The following is a 19,068-nucleotide window of genomic DNA, read 5'->3' as shown; positions in this document are numbered from 1 at the left end:
ATTAGGGAATGGCAATTAGATGCAAGAATATCTTATAAAAATCTGCGTGCACTTTTGAAAATTTTAAATGAAAGTGGATTAGATGTTCCGTTAAGTCCGTCTACTTTGATGCAAGTAAACTTGGAAAAAATATCAACAAAAGATGTATCTCCTGGTGATTTAATATATTTTGGTTTACAAAACCAAATACAAAACATTGAAGGAATTTCGAGTTTACTTCAAATCATAGTGGACATAAATATTGACGGATAACCTCTATTCAAATCTTCACAAAAACAATTATGGCCAATTTTAGTGAAAGTGGTTAGCTGTAATAAATCTGTAGTATTTCCTGTTGCAATCTACGAAGGAAAAACTAAACCTGATGATATTTGTGTATATTTGGAGAGTTTTGTTGCAGAATTGGAAATTTTATTAAATAATGGTGTTGCCATCAATGGCAAATTTATTCCACTGAATGTACGAGTTGTGATATGTGATGCACCAGCAAAATCTTTTGTTTGTGGTATTGCTCATCATTTATCAGCTCGTGGCTGCTCCAAATGAACACAAATAGCCAAAAAACAAAAAAAAAATTTGCGTATTCCACTCAAATTGGGAATTTAATTACAAATGCTGTTTTTGTTGCAAGAAAATATAAAGATCATCATTTGAATAAATTTATTTCTTCAAAATCACCTTTGGAAAAAATAAATTTAAATATGATCAGTCAAGTGCCATTGGATCCAATGCATTTGATTGACATGGGTGTTACCAAGAAAATGTTGATTGCTTTATTGAAAAAAAAATCAAAGTACAAAATGAGCAAAAGCAAAAAAGAACAAATGTCATCCCAATTTGAGTTTATAAGGAAATATATTCCAAAAGAGTTTGTTAGATTGCCAAGGAGTTTCAAAGAAATTCACCATTGGAAAGCAACAGAGTTTCGACAATTTCTGCTTTACACTGGAATCTTATTGTTAAAAGACCACGTGCACGAAGATTTTTATTATGAATTTCTGCTTCTTCATTGCGCGTGTAGACTTCTTTCTTGTGCATCTAATTATTTACGAAATTTGAGTACAGCCAGAGCTATGTTACAATTGTTTGTTGACAATTTTGCAGTTATATTTGGCCGGGAGTCTGTATCGTACAACGTCCATGGTTTACTCCATATTTGCAACTGTGTTGAAGAATTGGGTTGTCTTTACACATTTTCAGCATATAATTTTGAAAATCATTTGCAATTAATTAAAAAAAATGTCAGGAAGCCGACACAAATTCTTTAACAATTGGCAAATATAAATGAAATTTCAGAATTTTTTTTCAATGAAAGCAAAATAGAAATTAAAGAAAAAAATAATACTCGTATAATTACAAGTTATAGGATGAAAAATTTTTATTTAAGTTCAAAGACACCAGATAATACCTGCGTTATTTTGCCAGATATACGTATTTCAATTAAAAAAATTAAAAAGTCAAATGCAGGAGAAATAATATTGGAAGCAGTCCGGTTTAAAAATGCCCATCCGTTCTTTACAGCTCCGTTCACTTCATTAGCTCTAGGAATAGCACTTTCGGATTCATTATCTGAAGAAATTGAAGAATTTAAAGCAGATGATGTAGCATATAAATTGATGTTGCTTCCTTCTTCACAAAATTTTCTATTATTGCCTTTATTAAATATGTAGCTGCACTTTTTAATAGATAACAAAAAACAAAACGAATATAAAAAAATATAATATAAAAAATATAATATAAAAAAAAACCAAATATTTATATGAAAATGACTCAGCAACAACCAAATCAGATAAGACAATTTGACTGCAAAGAGAATGAAATAATATTTTGTGAGTATATTTTGTTTCTAACTTTTCATAACGGATTAATAATTTTTAAAATAATTCTATAGATGATTCGCAAATTCATTCCGAAAACAACTATAGCGGCAGCAGCAATAACAACAACTATCTCAAAAGCAATAATAATACCAACTTCCCCAACAGCAATAGCAGTAACAAAACTTGTGAACGGTGCAAATCTTTGGAGGCTAAAATTGACAATTTGAACACCAAATTTGACAACATGCTAGGTATTTTTTTAAATAAAGTTTTGATGCAAATAGTTTTAAAAATGATTATTTTCCAGATTACCTTAAAAAAATGATGGAAGTTCAGGCAAAGCAAGGTGTCCAATTAAGCGTTCTTGCTAATAAGGACGCAGATATGAGGAACTTGAGCAAACTCTTCCCTATAAAAACCATTGAAGAAATGGAAAGCGTCAATAACGCCATAAATGAGGTGAACATCAATGAATATGTAAGTTTAATAATTGAATTATTGTAAATTCCACTAATAATTTTGAATGAACATTTCAGATTAACGCAATAAAACACTTATTAAAGGGGGATCCTGAAAAGCACTTTGAGAAAATTATCTCCAGATCTATGTGCAACGAAGTCAATGTAGGCGGCGTCCATGGCAAGATTTGCCTCAAAAAATATACTTCCTTGTATAATGCGATTATAAGTACGTATATAAATTAATTTTTGTTTAAATATATTCTTCAATTTCTTTTATTTTTAATAACAGGTGGATTGTCGGCGACGTCAGAAAAGCCCGATAAGCAACTATCGAAATGCCTCCACATTGTTAAAAAAAGGCTATATAGATTGACCACAGTGAAAAAACTAAAAATCGGAAATAACTAATATAATTAACACTATTGACTTTTTTTATCTAGTTTTAGTATAAAAAAAGTTTTTTTTTTACTGAATATGTGATTATTTTTTTTTTAATTTTTGAAATCATTATCTGAGGAATTGTTTTTTTTTTTATTTTTGGAATCATTATTATAAATTATACTTAGTTTTAAGAAGAGAAGACTTTAAATGTTTAAATTAAACGAAATGTATGAATGAAATCAAAAATATAAAAAAACCAAAATATAAAACCAGCAATTTTCATTTTTAAAAAAATATATATTGCAGACCAAAGTAGATAGGTATTATGCAGTCCGATTGGTCTATGCATAAGACAGTCAAATGCATAGCCCAAAGTAAATAGCTTTTGTGCAGGTCGATTGGTCTATCAATGAGACTGTCTTATGCATAGACCAATCGGACTGCATAATACCTATCTACTTTGGTCTGCAACATATGTATATAGACTAGAATAGGCACTATTTGTACAGTCTACTTGGTCTAGCATCTGACTGTATTATGCATAGACCAAACCGTCTATCTTTGGTCTGGACTGTCGACGGTATAAATGGTAGAATGGTAGACCAAGCCTAGGACATGCTCCGTGTAAATTGGTCCTATGATTTTACATGAGATTGGTCTAGACTTGGTCCGGTTGTAAGTCAACGAAAGACTGTCTTTTATACAGTCTAAGACTGGACTCACTTTTTGCAGGGTATCACTATAATTCACCTACACATATACATACTATATATCGCTCATTTGCTGCAAGACCGGCATAAGTCAAAAAAATCGATTCTCCAGAAAACGCGTTTAAAGTTTTCAGCTGACTACAACCTTACACGGTGACTCCAACCTTACACCTCTTCTCAAGCGGAGCATATAAGAGGTATTCATATGAATTTTTCACTCAACATGAAGTATGATATAACGAACAATTCTGCAGCATTAACTCAAAAATCACGTTTTTTGATTTAAACCACTAAACCAAACCAAAAACCACTGTACCCTGCCAGTAGCTGTGTGATATTATTTTGTATTTTGGAAGTAAAGAATATTTCAAAAGATTCTTTCATGAATATTGAACACATGCTTATGTTTTGAAATATGTATGTATATTTCTTTTTATTTATGAATTGTTGTGACTTTTAACATAGAACGATAGAAAGTAGCCTATGTCCGTCTCGAGATTCCAAGCTATCTCATCAGAAATTTTCAGACAAATCGGTTAGCCGTTCTTGAGTAATAAATAAATAGAGTAAATAAATTGCGAAATCGGGGGTAATTTTGCAAAACAGACCGCCGTTAGGACCTTCTCCTAGACTAAAGGAATACCCGTTACCGTTAGCGTACAGTTTTTTTTTTCGACACACACCACCTCTTCGTCGATTTCAAAGCTGCTTTCGGCGGCACGAAAAAGAGCTGCCTTTATGACGCGATGTCTGAATTTGGTATTACCGCAAAACTTATACGGCTGTGTAAACTGACGTTGAGCAACACCAAAAGCTCCGTCAGGATCGGTAAGGACCCCTTCGGGCCGTTCGATACCAAACGAGGTTTCAGACAAGCCCGACTTCTTCAACCTACTGCTGGAGAAAATAATTCGGACGCGGGCAAGACGAAATATCTCCTGTCATCAAACAAACGGTCGTCGCACTCGCGATTTGGCTCTCACGTCACTGTTCACAGTCATAACTTTGAAGTTGTAGATAGTTTCATATATTTAGGAACCAGCATTAGCACCACCAACAATGTGCGAAACCATATTCAATATATTGGAAAAGTTTTGCGATAAGAAAGAGATTCCTTTGAAAAATATTATTTCAATTGCTACGGATGGCGCTCCTGCTATGATAGGGTGCCATAAAGGCTTAATAGCGCACCTAAAAAATAAAATTCCAGATGTCCTTGGTGTACATTGCGTTATACATAGAGAACATTTAGTTGCTAGAAACTTAAGTGAAAAACTATTTCAATCACTGCTATATGTCATCAAAGCAGTCAATAAAATCCGCAGCAGCTCTTTGAATGATAAATTATTTCATCAGTTTTGTGTTACTAATGACGAGGATTTCAATCGTTTGTTGTTTCATGCTGCAGTTCGTTGGCTATCAAGAGGCAATTGTCTGACTCGATTCTACAACCAGTTTGACTCTGTTATAGAGTTCTTGGAAACTAAAGATACAAAATTTCAAGACAAGCTCATAACATCAAAGAATGATATAGCTTACATGACAGACCTGTATAAATTGATCAACGACATGAATCTCCAACTGCAAAGCGATAAACTAAATTTAATTAAAACAAAAAACGTCGATGCTGCTTTCGCAGCCAAACTGCTTCTACACAAAAATAATCTGGGCAGACGTGAGTTTCACAATTTTCCGAATTTATCAGGATCATGCAGTAACGACGAATTGTTTGCCTACTACCAACATTTGGAAAACCTCCACATTGACTTCACCGAACGATACCAGGATATTTTAAACTTGGAATGTTTTCAAATGTCAACACAGCAATGTCACCTCAGCTGGAAGAAGAACTTATAGAATTTACAACAAGCGAGGAAATAAAAATCAAGTTCAAAAATGGTTACCAAGAATTTTGGCTACAAAAACCGATCTCGCAATTGTACTCTGGATTGTGGTCAATCGTTCAACGATTCTTGACAGCATTCCCATCGTCATATTTGTGTGAACGTGTATTTAGTGCTGTGACAACACTGCGTACTAAAAATAGAAATCGTTTGCTTGTTACCGAACTTGGCGACTTGCGACTGTTCTTGAGTAAATTGGAACCTGATATTAACAAACTTATTAACACGTTCGCGGACGTGAATGCTATAGCATTCAAACTTTAAAGCCAATTTTTATTCATTTAATTTTATACAATCTTAAGTTTTTGTAATTAATACACATTTCGAAATAATGACCAATTGGTTCATTAGATACTTTCATATTATTTTATCTTTTCTCAGTGTATTTACAAATTCATTCACGTCATTCTGGTTGAAAAATATTATCTATATCGTCGTGGATGCTATAGCATTCATTGTATATAACGGTTAAAATACGATGTTCTGACTACTCTTATAATATATGTCTAATTAGATTTCGGATATTACAACTAGTTTCAAAAATAATTGCCTGTATATTTTTGCAGCTCCTTAAAATTTTTTGCGTCCGCGAACGTGTTAAAGAGCATCAGATTCATTCTTCACATTAGTTTTTATATATGGATCGATTATTTTAGTTTACTTTTTAATAAAAGATTCTCTGTTTTAATACTATAAAGTTGTGTTTCAATAATCATTCTTATTGGCAGGTGGAGCCCGTAAGAGTTAACTTGAGACCTAAGCGCCGTTGGATGTTACCTACTGCGCTCAGGTTTCAAGTTGCTGGTTATAGTAAAAGTTTCGTTTAGAACTCTCCGTTAATATACATATATAGGTCACAATAATTAATTTGAAGTTATAGTGGTTTTTAAATTGGTGAAAAAAGGGGGGCGCTAAAAAAATATTTATTCTCAAAGTGGGCTGTAGATACAATAAGTTTGAGTTTGTCGTTGCTTACTATGTCGTGGAATAATCTTAGAGTTGGTAATATGAAGTATTTTTTTTCCTATCGCTGGTCCAAAACTGTCTTTAAAGGTATGGTGGGTAATTTCAATTGTCCGGTCAACTGATTTTACCGTAAAGGGCTTTTCGCTCAAAATTGGGTTTCTAATCTTAGTTGATTGAATATAATTCTTATTAGATTCAGTATCGATCAGAAAATCTACTGTGTCTCCGCACCTTGTTTTAAATTCGTAATAAGGCAGCGAAAAAATCATTTTGACTTGCATTATCATAATTGCTGTGGTGGGAATGTCATCATATATTCCGTTCGGGTCTAATTTCGTCTGGGCGAGTGAGAATATGTTAGATCGAAGTAAAAAGCTCTGCTGTTATTAAAATTATTTTGGGTATTCGTTTCGCTAGTACGCTTTAAAAATTCTATCCACGCGTTTCCTTCAGGAGTTAAATTCTGTCGTCCCGAAAATTCTCCAAGGAATTTAACCATGTCCAGAATCTTGTCTAACTCGTTTATATTGTTTGCGTTCAGCGTAACGCTGTGGTCGGGTTCGGTAAAGTCAGTTATAGTCTGCGTATTAATTCGTTCAAGTGCTTCTCGACCTATTGTCGTTATTAGAGTGGGGTTAGGGGTGCGAGGGTTTAATGGATGGCTGGTTTGCCCATAATCTAACCTCATCTGGTTTAGTTGTTCGATCAATTCTTCTGCAATGTCTGGCATTATATTAAACTTTTTCTTTTTATCTCAATTAATTAAATTTCATTTTGTTTGTAATAGCACTCAATATCTTTAATAATATTAAGATTTCTTTTTAAACTTACAGTAATTTTTTGTTTTCGGGCGTTTTTATTGCGTTTCGCGTTTGTGTGTTTTTGTTTTTGCTTTGATTTCTAATTTAGTACCGTTTGTCACTCGCCACTCGCGTTGTTGATTTTCAGAGAATTTGCTAATTTGCGCGCTGATCCCTGCTCGGGCGCCAGTTAAAATACTGTTCTTAATAAAAAAATAATATTTTGTGAGCTATGCTCCTTTATTGAATTCTGTCTTATAACTAAAAATTACAATTAATTACACTTAACTCTAAGCCTACGTTTGCCGCTGCAATGGGTATGGAGTTTGCTGACGCTGCGCCTCCCACAGGTCGCCACTACACGTGTCGCACTCTTAGCGATTTAGTTGGTGTCGTATTTAATTACTTTGAATGTGTGGAGTGCTAACTTATATACATATGTATGTAAATAAAAAAGAAAACAAGATAAATTATATCATTATTGTATTAAATATATATAAAAAAGAAAAATAAAGATTTTTTAAAGTGTACAACATAATTTGGCTCGATGAAATTAAGAGCTGAAATAGCTCAGCTAAATAACCAAATGAAAACAAGTAAGGAAGGGCTAAGTTCGGGTGTCACCGAACATTTTATACTCTCGCATGATAAAGCGATAATCGAGATTTCATTATCCGGCACTGAGTTCTTCGTGTTCGATATCAGGGACCTTGAAAAGTTATTTCGCCCATATTTCGTACATGCCATCATGGTGTTAAGTAAATATTATATACCGAATTTCATTGAAATCGTCGAGTAGTTCCTGAGATATGGTTTTTGGACCATAAGTGGGCGACGCCACGCCCATTTTCAATTTTTAATAAAAGCGTGGGTGCAGCTTCCTTCTGCCATTTCATCCGTAAAATTTTTTAGTCCGCTAACGCACTTTTAGTGATTTTCAACATAACCTTTAGTATGGGAGGTGGGCGTGGTTATTATCCGATTTCTTTCATTCATGAACTGTATATGGAAATGCCTGAAGCAAACGACTCTATAGAGTTTGGTTGACATAGCTATAGTAGTTTTCGAGATATGTACAAAAAACTTAGTAGGGGGCGGGGCCACGCCCACTTTTCCAAAAAAATTACGTTCAAATATGACCCTCCCTAATGCGACATTAGTAGAAATTTCAGGAAGTATAAAACAGGAATATAATTAAATTAGTAGCTTTGAAGCCTTTATTAGAACGTTTCAACAATATTATAATACAATACACTTAGTAACAAGTAAAAAAAACTTTTAATACTTTATTTAATCAAAAAACCCACGTAGACTTGAAAGCCACGTTAAAAAAGGCTCAGAAATAGATGTTACAGTACCATAATAAGAAAAGGGTTACAAAAAGCTATCATAAAGAAGAAATCATATATGAAAAAATAAATTAAATCCTAAACAAAAAAAAAAAGACTTAAAAATTAAAATAAAAATACATAATATAAATAGAATAATACATAAAGATAATATTAGAGTTTGATTAAATTATCTTGTAGGCACAATGAAGACAATTTTACATATTTCGTTGATACTTTTATATATCAACAAAACTATATCAGACATAATTGAAATAAATAGAGAAATTCATAGAGATATTCACCTAAGCGCTGCACTTCCTAGAATGTAAGATGAAACTTTGGACCTAGGCTTAACAAGTAATTGTATAAAAAAATGTAAAATACAGATATTTCAGTTTAGTACGTTAACCAAAATCACTAGATTCAGTGATCTTTTCACTTTGCTAGCGTTTGTGGTGTTGCAATGCCTAAGCGATTATGAATTTTCTTTACTTTTTACACACATAATATCACATAATATTTTAATTATTCAATTGTATCACATAAGTCTTTGACGTTTTCTTTCTTTTTTAGTCTGCTTACGATTTACCGTTACGACATTTGCTTCTGCTTTTAATTACTTACAACATTTTGCCAACTCTTTAGTGGTTTGTTAAGTATTTTTGTTGTCGTAATTCGTGCAAAGGTTGTTTATGAAGCTTGCTGGCCAACGAGATGTCCCATAAAATTCTCTTACACACTCTTCCATTTATTTCTTGTTTCACATGACAGACTATGAGCAAATATGTAACTTTAAAGTGTGCCAAGTTTTATTCGAGATTAAATTATTCCACTCTACAGATATAATATTTTAAAAGTGAGAAATAAATATACTCGAGTATTTACTTTTATATCATAGAGAAAGTTATTTCGTAGGTTTTATTATAGAAATCATCAAAATGAACCCTTGTGGACTTCCAGACATTATTTTCATTAATCATAAGCCGCGTTTGTCTTTTGTAATTATTGAAATGTTCTTTAAATAAGAAGGTAAAAGAAAATCACAAATTTTCAATTGGTCATGATTTAACCTTGTAAAATTAAGATGAGAATACTTTCCAACCGTATTTTTAATTAACATAGATATTTAATTACACGAATATACAATACGTACAAATAAAATTATAAAACAGAAAAAAGGATGAACTAAACTCGGGTAGGGCCGAGAAATATGTGCTCTCACAAATTATAAGAATTAAAATGTTACAGTATTTTTAATGTACATGTAATATAAAGGTATTCAATAACTTTGTACCGAAATGTTATTTTGATAGAGCACACTTTCTAAGAGTGTAGTTAAATTGTGCTTATTTCCAAATCAAACTGAATTCCTGAAATATTAGTCGTCCATAATTCGCTCAATAATATTTTATCCGAAAGCAAAAAAAAGTTAGACAGCTGGATTTAATTTAAGGGAGTATATAGAGTGTAGGTGTTAAAATTCAATTAACTATTACATTATATCAGTTTATTGGACATGAAAATTACTTACTGGTTCTATCACTCTACGAAGTTAGTCGAGCTTTTTTTTCAATTTAGTTAAACCTAACCAATTTTGGTCGAGATTGCAGTAGCATAATATATACAAATGTACGTACATTTTATTAAGATCAGACTCAGTTTTCCTAAATAAAATTTTAAAACGCAAAAAAATTTAATAATTAGAGCGACATTTTACTGTGGTATAAAGACAGACTATATTGCTGGAGCATTAGCACATAATATAATAAAAAAAAACACCGTCATTGGTAACACAGCAGCACAGTGGCATGCCCCATAAAAGTGGCAATTAAATGGTGAGTTTAGCGTTGATTGCCAAACACCTTTCGCTGCATTATTTGCCAACACCGGTAGCAACATCTGAGTACCATAATACTTCACATGGGGAAAAAGCACTCTTTCTGCTTGCTGTATGTGGTAGTACTACTGGCGCAGAGAGCGAGTGTGTCTATAATCACTTAATTGTAGTTATTCATTCATTACACAGATCTACAAACTATTTTTTTATTTGCTGCCTTGGATATGTTATCTTAGCAAAATTTCCAGAATGCGAATTTATTCAAGAAAGTCTTGAATGTGCTCTTGTTTTATGATTGCTGTATAGCTTAAATTTTGAATTATAAGAATGGGAAGATGAAACTTCTACGCCAAAGTTATTTTCTCAAAATGAAGTCAGTCATTTAATGTGTGATCAAGTTATGATTAATAATGTATTTTTTCAAAGTGTTGGACGTGAAAGTATGTACATATATTACTTTATTTACATTTCTACTTTCATTGGAGAAGTGAGAAAATTTGATTGTCCTCAAATCAACAAATGATCAAAGTTACGCCTGTTCCTAAGTAACCATAAATAGTATAAAGTTAGACTAGATACATACATACGTAATCAATGATTAATTTTCGGAGATATTTCAGAAATGCACTGAGGTAAGATATTTGGTGTTTGGGTCCTTGAAAAGTTGTAGACCAATTGCGACAATTTTTAAGCATAACATCTTAAAGGCACTACTTGTACAAATTTTCATACCGATATTAATTTGTGTTTTAGTTATTTTTCTGGACGTGAAAGAAAGAGTTGGAATTTAAAAATTTACAGTACATGTACAACTGGCCGGGTAGCACCTAAGCTCTTCTTTAGAGAGCAGGGCCTCCCCCATTTTTGGTAAGTTTTGGTCCACAGGTCTTTCTCGCTGCTAGGACCACTTGTACTAATTAACAGTTTTGAATCTTAATTCAGTGCTTAATTATGGCACTTTACCATATATGTTATCGATTAACAGCGCTTAGTGGGCGTGGTAATCGACCACCTCCACCCATCTACAATACCAATCTACTTTGGTACCAAGGAACACGTATACGAAGTTTCATGAATGTATCTTAATTTTTACTCAAGTTATTGCTTACACAGACGGACACTCGGAATGCAACTCATCTTGTCGTCTTCATCATACTTGTATATATATACATACATATAAAACTCAGTAGGGGTATTCTCTTGCTCTTGCAAAACCTTGCACGGTGCAAGAATTGCACATATTTCCTCCTGGTGCACCGGCACAACAACAAACACACGCAGAAAATTATTTGCAATGGCTGTAAAATATGTCAGACCAAAACCCATGTATATTTGCGTGCAATGTCACGCAAAAATATAATTGCAACCCTGTTTTAGCTGTCATTTTACATAAAGACATATTACGTTGTTAAATTGTTGAGGAAGGTAAGTTATAAAGATTTGTTAAAGTTTTTTTTGTTAAAAATGTATGCAGAAGGTGCGCCCATTTACAATAGCCATGCATAATAGTCATTCACAATAAATTAACCGAATCAGCCGTTCATATATCACTAGATTCTGCAATGGGTGCTCTCGTGCCTTTGTATATTTCGGTATAGTATTTTTGCAATCTGCAATCTTGCAAGAGCAAGCGAATACCCCTTATATCTTTCTCGATTAGTTGTAGGTGATACAAACAACTGTTAGGTGTAGAAAACTATTATATGCGCTGTATCCACAAGTTGTAATAATATAAAGATAAACGAGAATAAATCTTACAAAATCAGTAATAGTTGCATGAATTGTCAGCGTAGATATGTCCATAATCGATCTTACATCTGGGACAACGTAATCACTGTAGACCAGTGTTTGTTGTGATTTTAGTTTCAATGTTTCACAGTTGTAAGTCAGAGTACGCAGAACACTGCAACTTGCTTACCCCTGGCCACAATGCCGCCGATAAGTGGCAGTCATCAACCGAAGTCACTCAAACAGTAAATAGAGTCGGCTCGTACTGTCAGTAGGCAGACAGACAACAAATACACAATTAGCAGTTAGCCGATAAGTAGCAGGCTTTCCGAAAGGTAATTGCGCACCAACATCTTCAGTAAGTCTCTTTCTCCGGTATATAAAGCGTAAATGAACAACTAAAATCAACCGAGATGCATATTTGCTTGTGTAAACGCACTGTTGTGCGTTGTATGTATGAGTTGTTATTACTTTTACTCATTGCGAACGCTCCAGTTAATGGTCTATTTTTTTAACACTGTACGCTTGCATTATTATTTCCTTTTCTTTTTATTTCATATTGTTATTGTAATTCTTTATTTAGTTTTTATTTTTTCCTCCTATTATTTTTAGTCACGCCAAACATTTAAATGAGCAAAGAGAGTAGAAGATAAACAGTATAAATGTTCATATCGCCGTTTACCTGTTGCGTCTTTATTGCGAAATTTTATTGCTTCCATCCGACTGCTCCGTCTTATTGCCTTGTGTCACAACATTACAAAACATATCGTACTTTTGTGACGTCACTGGTGTAATGTGTATATAATATTATATTATGCATAACGTTTTGTGCAAGTGTGGTCTCAAGTTTACCAGTCTCTTTTTATACTCTTGCAACGTGTTGCTATGTTGCTACAGAGTGTAATAATTTTGTTCACCTAACGGTTGTGCTTAGCCCCTAACCCAAAAAAAGATAGATAAGGAGTTGTATATACATATATAATAATATACTCGTAAGTATATACATATATGTTTATATATATATATAAATGATCAGCACGGCAATCGGAGAGAAATTCGAGGGAATGTCAGTCTATCGGTGCGTCTTACCAGCATACCAGCTTGAGCTTGAGGAAAAATTTATATCTTGTAATGAAACTCTGTACACGTATTCCATGGCAAAAAAGTAATGACAAGTTGGTAGATGGGCGTAAGCGGACCATTGCCATACCCACAAAATGTTATTAATCCCATAGTAAGTATATGCATATAGTAAGTATATATTGAAAGGTGAAAAAATCAGATGGAATTTAAAGTTGTGTTATATAGGAATTGGACGTGGTTGTAGCTCGAATGCACCTATTTTCACAATGTAGCATAAAATCGTTAGGATATGATATGTATTGACTTTAGTTGAAATGGGTCCAATAGGTTCGTATGTAATTTCAACTAGATGTTAACGGTGTCACGCTCAAGCCTTCTTGTATCCTCCTGGGTGTAAAGTTTAATATCTCTCACGTATTCAGTTAATGAGTTATTGCGGTTTTAGTAGTTTTTAACAAAACTGTTATGTGAGTAGAGGGCGGGGTTATAATCCGATTTCACCCATTTTCCTCACTGTGGGTAGGGGTTCTTATAATATTTTTCTTAACTAATAATAACAGGTTTACGTCTTAATTTATTAATTAATGGCATTTTATGGGACCAAATTTTTCATATTGTTGAAAGGACCAAAGCCGGCTTGTTAGAGTAACGCAAATCATGACATGTAGTATAATAGAGCTTCAGATATTTTCGGCATTAAACTATAGTATACCCGGCATTATACGTTCAGTTAATTTTACTAAAGTATCTAACATATTGACCGATTTGGACGATATAAATCCAACTGGAAGTTCGAAAATCTTATATTCGCTTGATGGGGAATAGGGGTCGATACTCCATTTTATTTATTTTTGACATTACTACATATTTATTAAGCGAATGTTTAAAAATTTTAATATTAGTTATATTGAATAACACTCCCTTTGAATTTCATTAAAACAGCTTCATATTTACCGATATTTCTGGTAAAAGGTCAGCCAAAAGTTTGATTTTTTTTATTAGGTATATGTAGACTGAGATGAAGTAATTATTTATCCGATTCAGCCATTTGTGCAGGCAGAGTTCGAATCGAAATAGGTCTTTACATTTTCGAGCCTCCTTGAATAGTGTTTGGAGGTATCGACCACCAGGTCGATATAAAGGGTGATTTTTTAAGAGCTTGATAACTTTTAAAAAAAAAAAAACGCATAAAATTTGCAAAATCTCATCTCTTTATTTGAAACGTTAGATTGGTTCATGACATTTACTTTTTGAAGATAATTTCATTTAAATGTTGACCGCGGCTGCGTCTTAGGTGGTCCATTCGGAAAGTCCAATTTTGGGCAACTTTTTCGAGCATTTCGGCCGGAATAGCCCGAATTTCTTCGGAAATGTTGTCTTCCAAAGCTGGAATAGTTGCTGGCTTATTTCTGTAGACTTTAAACTTGACGTAGCCCCACAAAAAATAGTCTAAAGGCGTTAAATCGCATGATCTTGGTGGCCAACTTACGGGTCCATTTCTTGAGATGAATTGTTGTCCGAAGTTTTCCCTCAAAATGGCCATAGAATCGCGAGCTGTGTGGCATGTAGCGCCATCTTGTTGAAACCACATGTCAACCAAGTTCAGTTCTTCCATTTTTGGCAACAAAAAGTTTGTTAGCATCGAACGATAGCGATCGCCATTCACCGTAACGTTGCGTCCAACAGCATCTTTGAAAAAATACGGTCCAATGATTCCACCAGCGTACAAACCACACCAAACAGTGCATTTTTCGGGATGCATGGGCAGTTCTTGAACGGCTTCTGGTTGCTCTTCACCCCAAATGCGGCAATTTTGCTTATTTACATAGCCATTCAACCAGAAATGAGCCTCATCGCTGAACAAAATTTGTCGATAAAAAAGCGGATTTTCTGCCAACTTTTCTAGGGCCCATTCACTGAAAATTCGACGTTGTGACAGATCGTTCGGCTTCAGTTCTTGCACGAGCTGTATTTTATACGGTTTTACACCAAGATCTTTGCGTAAAATCTTCCATGTGGTCGAATAACACAAACCCAATCGACATTTCACGGTCTTCAGCCACACTCTCAGAAACAGACGCAATATTCTCTTCTGTACGCACTGTACGCATTCGTGTGGTTGGTTTAATGTCCAATAAAGTAAACTGAGTGCGAAACTTGGTCACAATTAATTGGTCACGCATTAATTGTTTGCTCACTTGGTCGATTATGTAGACCATAAATCGGACGTAAAGCGCGAAACACATTTCGAACCGAACACTGATTTTGGTAATAAAATTCAATGATTTGCAAGCGTTGCTCGTTAGTAAGTCTATTCATGTGCAGGCAGAGTTCGAATCGAAATAGGTCTTTACATTTTCGAGCCTCCTTGAATAGTGTTTGGAGGTATCGACCACCAGGTCGATATAGTTATATTATATGTATATAGTTGTAGGAGTAAACCTGAATTCATATTTTAAATAATATAAATTGCATCATGTCTTAAGTTCAAACTTAGGTATACCATAAATTAGTAATGGTCCGAACATTCCTGTAACTTTCTTTTGGAGGGCAACTCTTCCAAATACTCATGTTGCTGATGTGTGTATTTTTATACCCTGGTATATTAAGTTTGCCACCTGGTTTTTAACTCTTAGAACAAAGCGTCGGAGATGTCGTCAGTGTTAGCCATCTCCGTCTGTTCGTTTGTCAGCGTCAGCCTATATATATACTATATGAACTAGTCACTCAATTTTTGAGATATCGATCTCAAATTTTACACAAATGTTTTTTCTCTAAGAAGCTGCAGACCACAATAGCACATAGCTGTCATACAAGTTAAGTTTTGCTTTATTGAGTTAAGAAATGTAACTGAACATAGTAACTTAAAAATACCCTAAACTAGCTGTGGTTCAACGGCAGTAGCGTCGGCGTTCTTAACGGCAGTGTTTAGCGGATGTTGAATGGTCAGCAGAATTTACAAAATATTGAAGTAGATGATTGTTAATTTTCAATGATCTGCAATAATGTCGATCGATTCTGGGAGTTGCCGCGGATGTTTGTTTTAATAAATTTCTGAATGTTGTTGAACTTTAACAAGGTTGCAACTAATTTTGTTGTGTTAAAATAAATATTTGTTGTGTTAACTTACACACTGAGCGCTCAAAACCAAGTTTCTGTATTGAAAACTTTTCTATTTGACAAAATGTCTTCATTAAATTTGATATGGGTTATTGTTTAAGGCAATGGTATACATTTGGATCAAAATTCTTATCGGACCATTATAGCTTATAACTTCCCTACAAACTAAGCGATCCATATCAAGTCTTGTCTGGGAACTTTTATTTGTAAAGATAATACCCTATGGCTACGGGTTTTTCTTCTTTCAACAGCAGTTTGTTCAAGGTTAAGAGCAACGTAATGATTTTTAATCCCCATTTCTTCAGCTTATTTACCACTTGCTTAACCTTAAAACGCTACCGCTGCAGCATCACCTTGTGGCTGTAATAATTTTCAGACGAGTGTACTCTGACTTAAATAGTGCATGACGCTGAAACTCTAAAAACATAGCAACAACCGAAAGTAAAGTAAGTCATAAAGAAGACACATAGCAAGAGTTACAACGTGTGGTAACTGTGCCACCATGTGATCAAACCTCTAGCTGAGAGCGAAGACCAAGACCACAGTGGTATCAAGCAATAAATACTTGCATATGTGTATGAATATGTTCAGATATCTATATTAGTGCTATACATCCAAATGTAGATACGAGTATATTTCGTTGGTGCAATTGATTTAATCACTACTGATGGTTTGTGTATTTACTTAACTCTTCTATTGTCTTTCACGTTAATTTTGAATAAAGCAACCGCAAAACTTCGCAAAAACATAGGAACTGGTCGACATCTGTGAAATTTTTAGTAAATCCGTTACCTTTGACAGAAATTGCTGCGACTCCGGTTAATGTTACAGTTGAATCAGAGCCGCTGTGTGGATGCGTGAGTACGTACATATGTATGTACATTCAATATCACTATACATACATACATACGTCGTCAGAGAAGGTTGATTGCTGCATTTTGGCCCTTTTAACCTTCTTTTCTGTTTCTCAGTTTCCACTTTGATATTGTAGCAGTTCTTCAGTTATCCTCTTTCTGGTTTTTTCCGAAAGTTAAGAGGGAATACAACAGAAAAAACGGTGTTGATGGAGTTGACACAATTCCGTCGCATAAAGCCAAGTTAGTGTATGACACAGTTGAGAAAAGTATTACAAGGACTTTGGTATAGTGTGTACGGTAATGAATTTATAAAGAGATACAAGTATACTGTCCCTACAGTAAATACTATTTGAAATTTACAAATGTAAAAGTGCTATTATTTTTACGTTGATTAATTCTGATTTCGTATCTTTAACACATCGTCTTAATTCAAGCAGATATTTGAATAAAAGCCCTAATTAATTTTACTTTTTTCAAGATTTTATGAAAGAACAAAACGACTTTCGACGAAAACGAAATACTAATTCTATGCAATCAAATACTGCATAATTTTGCAAAAAGTGTTGATGTTCAATATCAAAAGATATCTTAAGTTCTAGGACAACAGAACAGAGCTTCACCTAATTTAAGGGGCTAGGGCAGTCTAGAGCTGTTTTTCCTTTTTTATTCCGCGTGTAAGGAAAAAGGAAAGGAACTGGCTCTTCGCCTTTCAAGTGAACGTCTACGGCGACGGTGATTCTAGGAACTCGTTTAAATCTAAAGAAAAAAGAAAGTAAAGTTGATCGAACATTTTGTACTCCTGCAACTTGTAAGGATCAAGACCGGGAAAATACGTTTAGGTTTTGGCAAAAATTCAATATAAGCCAAAGTATAGACCAATTTCGTTCATATAGAGCGTTTAAACATTAATGTGATAATTTTTGCTAAAATAGCGGAATTTCACATATTTTCGGCATTAACCCGATATATACGATAAAAGGCCAACGGGAAGTCTGAAAATCGTTCATTAAGCATTTGGCAGAGAGGCCCTATATTTTTTATTCGGTATTACTACATACTATTAACAAAAACGGATGCTATCAGAGTGTCATTAAGGTACCCCACATACCAAAAACAATATATAATATAAGGCTTAACGTTAACCGGATATTTGAAAATCCTGAAATTAGTTATATGGGGGCTAGTCAAGTTTTTAATTGTTTTCATATTGACCAATACTTCCTGTATGAAATCTTCCGTAATTTTGAAAAAATTTTTTTGCGGTATTTCGAACTAAGGGAACTATTGATCCAATACAACCCATTTTTGGCACATGGTCATATTTTTATCATATAACCCCTACATGACTTTTACAGTATATCTCACAGATTTAACTATATTTTTGATAAGAAGCTCATAATTAGAACTGGAATCCATATTTTCGGTACCTGGGGGTTTTTGGTCATAAGATGGTATACATCAAAGGCAGTATTCCTACAAAACTCTTTCTTAAGACCTTGGGTGTGGTATTGTATTTTTCTGACCATTTTATTAATTAACTTATCGCAATTTTAGTAGTTTTTTGTAGAATCGTTATATGAGAAGTGGGGTAATCATTCGATTTAATTTTTTTTTACAATCTCGATAGGAATTATTAAGGGACCTTTTTCGAGCCAATTTCGTAATTGTATCTTAAGTGGCCACGCCCAATTTTCAACTGTTGTTACTGCGATCCTCTGTGTCAATTCACCGCTCTGTTTCTTAATTTAGTGCTTAGTTATGATACTATGGTACTATATCTATGTATCTTGATAAGTCTTAGGCGATACAAACCACCTTGCAAGATAAAACAAGTTCCAAATTGAAATAAAAAAATTGCTATAATGAACCTTTTCTTTATGAGAAAAGGTCAAACAAATCCAACGTAATTCCCATTGGAACACTGAAAAAGTCGTAAACATTAGGTCGGCTAGTTATTTTTATAATGGAAAAAGTTACCCCGCATACGAAATTTTCGAAAAAATTGTTTGAATGCAAATTTGGGTGGAATATTCATAGTCTTTGAAAAGAGACAAAATTAATGAGTTTTTC

General features: G+C 33.8%; 1 protein-coding gene across 1 annotated transcript; it reads left to right on the top strand.

Moving 5' to 3' along the window:
- The first annotated feature begins 1,765 nt into the window (after positions 1-1,765).
- LOC125778062 (histone H2B.v2-like) lies at positions 1,766-2,700 on the top strand. The gene is made up of 5 exons (XM_049454237.1): positions 1,766-1,829; positions 1,892-2,071; positions 2,128-2,297; positions 2,357-2,507; positions 2,571-2,700. Exons 1-5 carry the CDS (start codon positions 1,766-1,768, stop codon positions 2,687-2,689), a joined length of 684 nt encoding a protein of 227 aa, XP_049310194.1. The 3' UTR covers positions 2,690-2,700.
- The last annotated feature ends 16,368 nt before the right edge of the window (positions 2,701-19,068 follow it).

This window comes from Bactrocera dorsalis, chromosome 1 (genome assembly GCF_023373825.1).
Source record: "Bactrocera dorsalis isolate Fly_Bdor chromosome 1, ASM2337382v1, whole genome shotgun sequence".
Lineage (NCBI taxonomy): Eukaryota > Metazoa > Arthropoda > Insecta > Diptera > Tephritidae > Bactrocera > Bactrocera dorsalis.
This window is presented reverse-complemented; position numbering and strand designations above follow the sequence as displayed.

Coding starts and splice junctions, on each gene's coding strand:
- LOC125778062 (XM_049454237.1), top strand. CDS start 1,766: ATGACTCAGCAACAACCAAATCAGATAAGACAATTTGACTGCAAAGAG. Junction 1,830..1,891: donor AGAGAATGAAATAATATTTT/GTGAGTATATTT, acceptor ATAATTCTATAG/ATGATTCGCAAATTCATTCC. Junction 2,072..2,127: donor CAAATTTGACAACATGCTAG/GTATTTTTTTAA, acceptor ATTATTTTCCAG/ATTACCTTAAAAAAATGATG.